The sequence below is a fragment of the Vombatus ursinus genome, unplaced genomic scaffold (genome assembly GCF_900497805.2).
Source record: "Vombatus ursinus unplaced genomic scaffold, bare-nosed wombat genome assembly UNPS02014793.1, whole genome shotgun sequence".
Classification (NCBI taxonomy): Eukaryota; Metazoa; Chordata; class Mammalia; order Diprotodontia; family Vombatidae; genus Vombatus; species Vombatus ursinus.
The window spans coordinates 3,029,552-3,041,827 of NW_020954571.1; the positions used below are offsets into that span (position 1 = coordinate 3,029,552).

A 12,276-nucleotide genomic window follows, 5' to 3' on the forward strand; every position below is an offset into this window, starting at 1 on the left:
CCTCCCTTCTCATCCCTACCTCCCAGAATCCCTAGCTTCCTTCAAACCACAGCTCATGTACTATCTTCTACACAAGGCTTTTCTGGATCCCCTCAGCCCCAATTAGTGTGCTCTTCTTGAAATCACCTTATGTAACTCGGTAGGAATGTTGTATTTATTTTTCTCTATATAGGTTCTACCTCCCTACTCTCAACCCCAGTAGGATATCAGCTCCCTCAAGGACAGGGACTATTTCATTCTGACATCCCCAGAGCCGAATACTTTGTCTTGTACATAATGGATAATTGAGTGGAATGAATCCTTGTAAGCTAACTCAAAGCGAACCTTCTGGCTTGGAAAAGCCAGAGAGACTAGAGAATAGTTCACTGGTCAACAATCAGACTTTGGTGTATTTTCATATAGATAACCCTTGTAATTCACATAGGCAAAGAGTTAAAAAGAAATTCAAAGCAGCTCAAAAAAGCAGAATTATGAGATTTCATATATATGTATGTAGACATATATGTGCATTTGTAATATATATTCATATTCATATATACCGCTGGTAGGCAATGATCCAATACATTTGGGGTCTGAAACCTAAAACCCATTTGACAATGAAGAAAATTAAAAACACAGCCCAGGCTCAGGCTAATCACTTCCTGGCAGCTGCATAGCTAAGTGGTAACCTGTTATCAATGTCATTGGGAAGGACAATTCTGCCCTTGTTCCAACTGGGCTTTTTGTGTGGTGTCCTTTGCTTACCGCCAGCCCCATCACAGCAGTCTTTATTAAATTATGCTGTCTGCTGTGTGGAACTTCATTAATTTGGCATTTAGTATTATATGAATGCAATCATTCATTGTCACACCCAATCCATGGGAAAGTTCACATCAGTAGAAAACTAACGCTTCTTCAAAGGCTTTCAAGCTGACGGGAGCTGACCAGGATGGCAAAATTCCTGCTTTCACTTGGATTGTTGTGGAAGAGAGTTCAGATGATGGCTCTAATGCAAGTTGACTGGGAAAGTGTCTAGACTTTTTACAAAATGCTTAAGTCATTTTCAACCAATATGGGAGCAAATTACAAAGCAATGCAGTTAGGGAGAGAAAAATCTGCCAGGCTAATGGCATTCTGTATGCATCTGTCTAGCAATAAGACAGCTGCTTTATCCATTAGGAGCTATGTTAGCTGCAGGAGAGATTAGGAATGCAGCAGCTTTCAAGTTCAGCATTGTATATATGTTAACTATTGAAAAAAAAAAACTACCTCAACAACTCCCAACCTTGTGCTAAGGACATTCATTCAGGTGCTCATAGGCAGATATGCTATAACAAAATTTTTTTTTTAATCAACATTTTTCCTGGGTTTGAGTCAACTGCTTTGATCACCACTGAAACAGAGACCAATCTGTGGCCTCTTTAGCATTTGCAATAATGGGTAATGCTCTAAAGATTGTATTAGGCAAAATCTGTAAAGTGCAAATTTCATTTTTGTCCCCTGTGACCTTGCAAAATGTGACAAGATGTGAAAATGGCTTGGCTCCAAGTCCTGGCATTTCTCTTGTTTATACCATTTCACCCTGCCTGTATACTTAAGTCCCACCCTGGACCCTAGAGCTAATGTATGCCTTTATTGCTTGCCACTAGACTCCCCTGACTTCCTGCTAGGGTCCACTTCTGGTATCTGCTTACATCACCAGCCATGCCCACATGAAATCGTCTAGTTTCCAGGGTTCCATCAGGACCTATCTGGCCCACCTATTACTCATCAAGCTGTGGTAATGACAAAAGGAAAATCAAATACGTCAGAACTTCCCCACAATATCTTCTGCTTAGTGTAAGTCAGTATGGAGCGGATTTTCTTGGATCCCATCCAAAGTGATTTGTTACTAAAATACCCTAAATCTGGCTCTAAGGCAGTCTCATCTCTAACGTTATGCTTATCCTGGTCTCTGCCTTTACCCTGGGCGCACTGTTCTCCCTCAATATACGCAAGTTCTGTTCATTTTTGAAGGCTCAGCTCAAATCCTACTTCCTCCATGGAGTCTTTGATTAATCAATCAGCAATCATTTACTAAAGACCTACTACATGGTAGCTTCTTTGTTGACCTTGAGGATACAGATATCTAAGTGAGAAAGTCCCTGCCCTCAAGGAGCTGACATTCCTTCAGCCTTCATTGAGCTCTGAGCTCCTACAGTACATGCAATCTACCTCACAAGCACAGTATGGCACGTCATTATACATTCCTTTGTGTTGTTCGTTGTCATTTCATGTTGTACACCCTGGGTGCTGTGGGCACTCTCTCTGTACAAAACACTAGCCAAACCAGAGAAATCATTCCAGGAGGTGTCTGCCAAAACAGATAGCTGTTCAGGTTTTCGGTTTTAAGGTATGTTAGGGTGTTGTGTTTTTTGTTTTTTTTTTTTTCCAATTTTCACAAAGAGTTTACAATCTTACCAAAGGAACATTCTACTATTTCGGTCTTCCACACAGACCCCATACAGGGCTGAGCACGTGGAAGATGTTCGATAAAACACTGATTTATTTTATTTAAATGATTTATTTAAACTGCAGGGAGCACTGCAGTACAGACCCCAAGTCCAAGGGGCTGATACACCTATCTTGAATTTCCATAGGGGCAGCTAGGTGGCACAGTAGATAGAACACTGGGCCCGAACTTATGAAGTCCTGGGTTCAAATCCATCTTCCGATAACTACAAAATGATATGACTCTGGATAAGTCACTTCATTTCTGCCTTCCTTAGTTTCCTTAACTGTAAAATGGAGATCATAATAGCACCTCTCTTACAAGGTGTTGTGAGGATAAAATGAGATAATATTTGTAAAGCACTTAGAACAGTGCCTGGTACATAGTAGGTACTTAACGGATGCTTATTCCCTTTCCCCCTTCTTATACATAAGTAGATCTGTGACAGTGACATCCTTGTAAAGCATGCTTATAGTTCAGGATAGAGGGATGCCACAGGCTTCATGGAATGGGAGCCAGGAGGGTCTTTAGAAATCACTACCTTTAATAAATTTGGAAATTAAGGCTTGAATAGGACAAGGGGCTTACCCAGGGTCATCCAATGCATTAATGAGAACTCGGGGACTGAAAGCCAGGTCTGAACTCCACAGTGTATCTAGGCTGGTGTGAAGAATGTGGTTTTACCCTCACAATAACCAGAGAGGGCAAATGCCAGGGAACAACTGAGATGGCACAAGATGTGATCAGAGTGTGCGAGAGGCTGGTGTTCTTGTGCTAGGCTCAGAGGAATCACAGTGTGTCAGAGAATGGTTTCAGTTTTAAATGTTTTTTCAGTCACTGCTGGGTGATTGAAATTCATTGAATAGTTACGCTCCTGGAGCCTCACAGTCAAGGATGCCCATCCCTTCCATATAAATTGATTTCATTAATCCTCACACCTTCTCAATGGGGTGGAAAGGGATAATTTTTTTCCAAAATCAAGTGACCTACCCAAGGCCACTCAGTTAACAGGTAAAATGAGACTTAAATCTAGTGGTTTGACATCCATCCCCAGGTTCTTGGCTAGACATCCAGTTACCGTCAGACAGATATGCGGACGCTATTCAAGAAGCGAATGCCACTTGCTCAGACTTAGCCCCAAAATGACCCAAAACTTCTTTAAATGCTATATCTCAAGCCAAGAACAGTAACATCCTCGTAGGCTTGTATGACACTTTAGATGATAGAAGGGCTAAATCTGGCTTGGTTACATGCCTTCAACCAATTGCCCTTCATTCACTCATGCTCTCAAAAAGCACAGAAGGCAGTGCAATGTTGGGGGGCATGTAAACAAGGCATTTTGCTCGTGAATATCAGGCATATGGGTAGTACATTCATAGTCATATTCATCAGAACACATCTGCACTGAATATGTGTAAAATGACTCAAACCTCAGATTAGTCATCATTACATAAAACACTGATGGATTTTGTTTCTTTTTTTAAAGGCAAGCCAGGATTTGGAAAGAAGAGCAGGCTTGACCTTCTCTGGTCCAAAAATCCCAAGGAAAGCTATCATCTTTGTGTTGGAGGCCACATGCAGAAGCTGGTCCAAAGACAGAAACGTGCTAATCCTCACAAACGCACGCCTGCTTAAGTCGAGCAGGACAGTCCCTGCCTAAATTCAGGAGAACCATTAGAGGGTCAAAGAGTGTAAAAACATTTGAAAGAGGACAATTAGTAGTTCAAATGTCAAACTGAGTTGCGGTAAGTGGAACAAACAAAATAATGAACCTATTATGAACCACCATTCAAGCCAGGAGAACTTTGCTTGGATGATCCAAAAAGGCAGAGAAAGGCGTTGAAACCAGTTGGGTTGGAGGCGAGTGGGGGTAGGGTGGGGAAGGATGTTTATTATGCTTCATTCAAGTGAGAGCTAGTAAATGGCCTTATTGGTTCCGAGTGTCCCTGAATGCTTCTCAGATTTGAGCTAGAGCCATGTGATCATTCCCAGGGAATGACAACTAGATGGCACAGTGGACAGAATGCCAGACCTGGAATCAAGAAGACTTGATTTTGAAACTAGCTTCAGACACTAACTAGTTGTGTGACCCTGGGTGAGTTACCTAACCTGTCTCAGTCCCAGTTTCCCCATCTGTAAAATGGGATAATAATAGCCCCTGTTTCACAGGATCCTTGTAAGGATTAAATGAGATCTCACATGCAAAAAGTTTTACAAATCTTAAAATGCTAACTGTTGTTATATATGATAGAGTGTTAGACCTCAAGTCAGGAAGACCTGACTTCAAATCTGGTCTCAGACATTTACTAGCTGTGTGACCCTTGGCAAGTCACTTTAACTTCCATTTACCACAATCTCCTCATATGTAAAATGGGAAGAAATAATAACAGCATCTACCTCTAGGGGTTGTTATGAGGATAAAACAATATGCTATTTGTAAAACATTTTGCAAACTTTAGAGTGCTATATAAATATTAGCTCTTATTATTAATTCTCAGATTTCCAAGTAAGGTCATAAGACTGATCAAGAGGGCAGATCAAGAGGTAGGTAAATCTGCAACAGTCACAGCCTTGTAAAGCATGCCCAGGGTTCAGGACAGAGGGGTCACACAGGGTTCATGGTGTATGAACCAGAAAGAACCTTAATGGTCATTTAGTTCAACCCCTCCATTTGACAAGAGTAGAAACCAATGCTCAAAGATAGTAAGTGACTTACTCAAGGTCGTCCAGTGAGTTAGTGACAACTTTAGCACTGGTAGTGAGCTCTTTTCCCTCCACATTGGGTGTGCTTTTCACTATCCCACAGATCATTCAGATACATCACACTAAATAAAGTTCATCCTCATCTCCATTGTCACTCTTGTGACATAGAACAAACATGACAATCCATGTCATTTACATGCACAACCAAGGATTTTCAGTAGATACTTTTGTCTTCATTCCCGTAATGGCAATGGACAGTCTGGGAGTAGTGGTGTATAGGTTGTTTCTCCCTAAGAACCTAAGATGTTCACTAGCTGTATCGCCCAATGGAGCTACCTCCAGTTTTAGCCAAAAACAAAAGCCCCCAAAATATCAACCCTAGAATAAAGACTTTTTCACACATCCCTTGTGGGCCATGGTAGCAGCAATTCTACTCCCTAACTACTTTCCCATCTCTGGCTCAACACTTCTATATGTGTCCATATGAGATGCTACACTAAGGTTAAAGGGTACTATCTAAGCATACTTAATTATAATTTCAGTTAACCCCATGTCAATCAATTGCTTTATGACAATATTCACCATCCTTGAGACTTCTTTGATCAAAACATCGCTCCATGGGCACCCACTTCCCTACATCTGTTGTCTTCCCCTACCAGAATATAAATTCATCGAGGTCAGAGATTGTCTTGCTTTGTGCATTTGTATCTGCAGTGTTTAGCACAGTACTTGGCATATAGCAAGAGCTTAATAAATGCCATTCGTTCATCCATTTATTCATTCATTCACAACCCTATTGTTTTCCTTTGATTTGCCAATGATAGAAGGATAGTCTATCACTCAGGTTGAAAGAGGAAGCCAACAGAGAAGGAAATCCATACTCCCACTGTCTCCATTCAAATAAGAATTTCCTCTTTTTCCTTTCATTATTTCAAATGAAGACTCAGTAAAGTTTCCACTAAAAATCAAAAGCCACCTTCTCTCCATACAGAAAACTAGTCTTTATATATCTCAAATTGTATTGAAGTTCCATATGGTCTGGCTGACTGATAAAATATTTTTTTTTTGCTTCTAAATTTTCTTCAAATTGTCACTATTTTCTTCATCTGCTTTTCCATTAAAAGGGAGTGTCTTAAATCTAAGGTCAGAAAGAAGAGATATAGGCATCTGTTGCTGTTTGATTCTGGCCACATTTGATGAAGCCCATAAGAGATGCAGAGAAAGATGCTATTTAAGAGACTTTGCTAAGTAATTGGTGGATTGGGTTTGACCTCACTTTTGATTAAGCAAACTCTTGTCATACGTTGTCCTTGTGGTTCAGCAGTTAACATCGAGGAAGCCCTACTGTTTGGAAAATGTGTCTTGGTAACAGAATCATAGATCTAGAGCTAGAAATTATCTTAGAGGAAACTGAGGCCCAGAGAGGTGAAGTGCTTTACCTAAAACAATACAAGTAGTAAGTGGAAGAACTGGTATTTTATCTTAGGTCCTTTGACTTCAAGTTCAGGGGCTTCTTCCATGGCACCATGAGAAAGACTTCAATTGAATAGAGAGAAAGCAAAATTCTCATAGTCTTCTCCACAGGTTAGGTTGGGCAAGTCTATAGTCCAATAGTCTCATTAGATTACTTGTTAAAGGAAGGGAAGAAAAATGTGAAACAAGAAGATCTCTCTAATCACAGATTGAGATTGTAAGGGAATAGCCTATTAGAGAAATATGCAGTTGTTACATGACCCTTATAAAAGTTCAGATAATCCAGGTAAGCCTTAGGAACACTTTAAAAGTTTTAAATGGGAAATTCTGTCCCTTACTTACTGCCAGGTGTTATAACATCTCTAGTAATCCCATCCCACTCTTCAAAAATAAACATTCTGGTTTCAACACTTCCTATCGGTAATAAGAGTTCTGAACTCCACTGTGTCTGGTGGGGGGGTGGGGCAGGCAGAAAGACTGAAACAATTTATGGGAAGCTATGATGAGTACTCAGGAGGCTATCATCAGTGCTGATAGTACTTAGAGTCAAATCAGAAAATGGAAGAAAGACAACCTATGGAGAAGAACTGGGGAAATGGGGAGAAATAGAAAGGAGGCAGCTTTAGTCTCAACAGGGGAAAGAATTCCTAAAAAAAAAAAAATTAGAGCTGCCCTGCAATGGAACAGATTTACCTTAGTAAGTCAGGAACTCCCGGTTACTGGAAGTATTCAATAAGAGGCTGGATAAAGATCTATCAAGGGTGCTCCAGTGGGTAGAGATCCTTATTCTGGGATAGGAAGTCGAACTAGATGACCTCTAAGGTCGTTCCCACTATGAGATTCTATGATCTAGTGTCTAAAGGACTCTAGCATAAAAACAACTTGTTTTAATGGCTAAAGACTAAACCAGCATTATGACGGTCTAGAAGCTAGCTGAACTTCGAAATGTTTTTAGGATTCAAACATTTCCAGTTTCAAGATTTTACTGCCACAAGGCCAAATCAGAGGCAAGAAATGAACAAGTTCCTCTGGAGGCTAGGTGTATTCAACTTTTGCATGCAAACTGTTTTGCTCAGCTCTCTCCTCCCCTTGGACAAAAGTCTTAGTAAAGCACCAGCTGGTTCCACTTAGTCAGTCCCCCCTCCCTTTAATCTGTTTGTTTCTGACAAAGTCTCCACAGATGCCTGAAGTTGCGTTCCATTCCATCACACCCCGGAACCTAGATTGATTTTCAGCTAGTTACTGACCTCCTGCATCTTCATGATCAAAATTGGATGGGGAAAACTGAAAAGATTAAAGCAAAACAGAACAGGAGCAAACATGTCTTTCTAGGCAGTAGGTAATTGTTCCAGGTCGATAGAGGGGCCCTGTTGATTTTGTCAAATGACAGAATATGAGATATCCATGTGACTGCTGGGCAAATCAAGAATAATTACCTCAAACCCAGTACTATCTTTTATTTAACAAAAAGTAAAGCAGTAGGGAATGGTTAATTCACTAATATCTCAAACCAACTATTCATGGCCACTCATGGTTTTTAGTTGGTTCCAAGAACAAGGTCAAGGCATTTAGTCAACTCCCTTTACTTTTGCAGGGGATATTTCATTCCAAGAACTTCTCTTCTTCAGTGATGGCTATGAAGTCATCATGTGGATGTTCAATGTCTAATTCTCAAATGAATCCATCATCTTGACAGATTTCTTTTGTAAGACTTTACATTTTTGGTTCCAAGCAAAGGTATGTGGCTTTTAGTAACTTCCTCATATGTAGTATGAGGAACTAAGATAATCTGGTCAGTGCTCTCATGCTGTTAGAACACACAAAGAGTTTGAAATAGGTATCAGCCAAAAACCTAAGGCATATTTTCAATAAAAACTATGCAATCCATATATAATTCTAGACATCAGCACATCTTTTCTTTTGCTAAATTGATTTCTATTCATCAGTGGATGAAGCTCCTCACTTGATTATTTTTCATTCCATCCTGAGGATCTGAGCTCCTTCTAGAGATGCTCTATTCTGGATACTTGTTGACTCCACCTATTAAACATCATGCCCCTCCACACTGCTAATAACTTAGGCATTGGTGGGGTCCAAATGCTATCCAGAGATAGAGGAATCATTGATTTAAAGCTAAAAGAAACCTGAGAGATTTGAAACTTCATTTTAAAGATGAAGAAATTGAGGCCCAAAGAGGTTAAATGACCTTCCCAAGGTCACACAGATAGTAAGTAGCAGAATTGGAATTTACTCCTCTGAATCCAAATTCACTACTTTTTCCACTGTTCCATGTAAGAGACCCAATCTATTAGTAATAATTTACATTATAAGAATGCTTTAGATGAAATTAATTTAAAAGAAAGGGCTACAAAATGGGAGGGACAATTTAATCATGCCTCCAGAATAACTGAATACCAATGTTTCTTTTTGGAGAGAACAAATGTCATGGTTTTCCATGAAGGATGTACACTCTAGGAAGGCAGGGACCGTTTCATTTTTGTTTCTGTATCCCCAGCACCTAGCACAATGCCTGGCACACAGTAAGAGATGTTTTGACTCAGTTTTCATAACAGTTTGGTGAATATTTAGGTTCCCTTTTTTATATATAGTTAAGATCACTGAAACTGTTCTTTTTCATGGAAGTTATGAAATCAAGAGAAATGCAACATACTTCTAAGAAAACACGTTAACTACTGATCCCTCATCCATCCTCTTCCATAAAGGAGACACTGCTAGAATGTTATGACATCATTCCTTATGCCACCAACTCTAAATAATGAAAACCATGAATGATAGCTAAGCAGATATAGATAAGACAGAGCAATAGCATATCATGGGCATGTCAATATGGGGTACTTGGATCCATTTGTATCCACTAAGATCTTACAGAGAGGGCCTAGACTCTCCAGAAATGCAAACAGCTCCTTGTCCACTCACTTAGGAGTAACAATGATATGAGTTGTCCATTTCCTCAATTTCTTCATGAGCCCCCCAGAGAAAAGATAAGAATTTCACCAGTCTGGTGAATTGTTTGTGCTTACTAGACTAACCCATTGGACAGAGTTGTTAGAGCCATGGCCATGTTTCATGTCCCAAATAGTTTATGAAATCCACAGAGAGCTGCAGGCATTAAACTTGTTACATAAGAAGTTTTTGTTTTAAATGATAATGACTGTGCATGAATTCCAGAGGGTGATAGCAGACAAATAGCACTTTAAAAGATCATAAAAGAAGCAATTGTAGACAGGTAAAAAGCAGGGAGGAGAAATGACCAAGGGAAAGACTATAAAAAGATGTTTGCAAAATGTCCACCATTGCTATTATGTGGGCTAGTTGGTGAAATACACTATTCACCATCCATTCTTAGTCAACAATCCTTCATCTCATACATTCCCAAAGGAGCCCCAAACAAATAAGCAAGAGGCAAGTCAATTAAGACAAACATGAAACCTGTTTCTTCTCCCTTTTCTGAGTTTTTCTCTAGGGGAAAAAACCTGTACAGAAAAGAGCAATATTTTTTCTAAGTAAAAAGGAACATGAATTTCTATCTAACCATGAGAGGAATAGCAAATGAAGGACAAATGAGATGTCATTAAAACAGAAAAGTCTAATGGATCTTTTCCCCTCGAGTTAAAAATGGAAGGAAAAGGTCTTAGTAGGGGGTAGATTTTGACCTAGAAAAGAAGGGGCCTAAAGGCGAACCCACTAAGACAGAGTCATGCCAGGAGAACGAAGCTACAGGAAGATAAGTCCATTCTATAGTGACTTTGTAGAACGTGTCCTTTTATTTGTGACAGGCTCACCTCTTTGCTGGACAGGAACCAGGGTTCTTTGCTCTCTCCAGGGTTCCAAATTAACTACTATCTCTGAGGTGTTATTGGAAGCAGCCTGAAAGATGTTTTTTGGTCTATTCACTTTGATCTCAAGCTGATCAATTAAGTTTAGAATGTTTAGAATATTCAAGACTTTGAGAGACCATTTAACTCAGTATTCTTCAAATTCTCTTACCCTATAACCATCCTATGATTCACCCATTCACTCATGTTCCCTCATAACCTTTTCACTCCCTCCCACCAACACCCTCTGACAAAATCTCCAAGTTTGGGATTGCTTTCTTGCTTTCTAAAAAAGTAACAGTAACATATGTCTGTTTCCTTCACCTTAGAAATGAACATGAGTGTTCTATCCTATCCATATATCTAAAGCTGGGACAGTTGGATAGAGAAAAAGAAAATGATGAGGGGGAGGACAAGGTGTTTATAGGGAGCTAAAAGTATCTAGGGAGAAAGGAGGGGCCATGTTGATAGCTCGATTATGGAATCAACCCCAGCTAGATGGTTCCCATCTTTACAACTGTACTGGCATTTTCCTACCAACATACATCTCTGGAAATGCTAATCCAGTCCTTCTTCCACCTCTAGGCTATACTAAGCTCAAGCAAGTACAGTAGGCTACCTTTTTCTTAAAAGTGGCCTGAGATAAGGAAATTACAAATTCTACTAGATCGCATGGCCTTGGGTCTTTTTTCTTAGCTAGTCAGTTGTTCTAAACATCATTTCTCCTTAGTTGATTCCTACCCAAGCCATCTTGGCAAACAGCTTTCTCTGGCTGACCATTAGAGACTCACACTAGGAGGAAAGACTAATGTTCCTATTAAAGTGACCCAGAACAACATTTTAGTTAATAGTAATAAGTATCCTTTCCATAACCATATAGGACTACTCTTTTCAGAGGCCCCCATAGAGCTGTTTATCGAATTCTCACTAAATTGAATTTGCTTTCAAAGTAGACATGATAACTAGACTCAAGTGCTAGGAATTTGGAGCTTGAAAGAGTTTCATCAGCTTCAAAGATCACAAATTGTACAAGATCATACCTAGAAACCTTAGCCAGCTCTGTTTTCATAGCCTCAAGATGGGATAATGAAGGGAGGTGGGGAGAGAGAATAAACTTACCCTGTTATCACCTTCTGGTGCAAGTGGGTCTGTCATCCAGGATCCAAACCTTGATCCCGAGGTTTTTATGGTCACTGGGTCACTGATCCCTGTTAATTTGCCACAAGCTGCAAAATAGTGTAACGCAGAGAAACAACAAGGTGAATTAGCAACTGGGGGCAAATGGCCTCACTCAAAGTCAATTTAACAATTGGGGATGTTTCCATAATAGCACGCACTATCAAGGGTGGGAAGAGGTGGAAAGAACATTCCTTTCTCTCAGAGGTGGGAGAGGGAAGCTCTGCTTTCATTCCCTGCCATTAATCTGTGAATGGCTGCTGAACATTTGTTCATGCCCTTGTTTTTAATGGCAACATCCCTTATCATAGTGGCCCAGAGAAACCATATTCTTCCCAAACCAGAAGTGCTGCATTACCAGCAGAATAGTAAATGAAGCCAGATGCTGCTCAGGGGCAGTCATCTTGGTACAGAAAAGAGGTAGCTGCATATCTGTCTTCTGGAACCCTACTGCATCCATGCCAAGCTGTTTTACATAGGAGGGTTGAGATGCCCATTTCTACACCATTTGGGTTTAAAACAAAGAATAAAGAAGCAAATCTTCCCCACCAAGAACAATGATTCCCTTACACACACACACACACACACACACACACACACACACACACACACACACAC

General features: G+C 40.1%; 1 protein-coding gene across 2 annotated transcripts in view; it reads right to left on the reverse strand.

Annotated features, from left to right (window-relative positions):
* The window catches only part of OLFM1 (olfactomedin 1), a 60,053-nt gene that overhangs the window by 2,390 nt on the left and 45,387 nt on the right, over positions 1-12,276 (reverse strand). For both annotated transcript variants that reach the window (XM_027869787.1, XM_027869786.1), the window contains exon 5: positions 11,602-11,708. In XM_027869787.1, the coding sequence (XP_027725588.1) occupies positions 11,602-11,708 (107 nt within the window). The remainder of the gene's footprint in view (positions 1-11,601; positions 11,709-12,276) is intronic.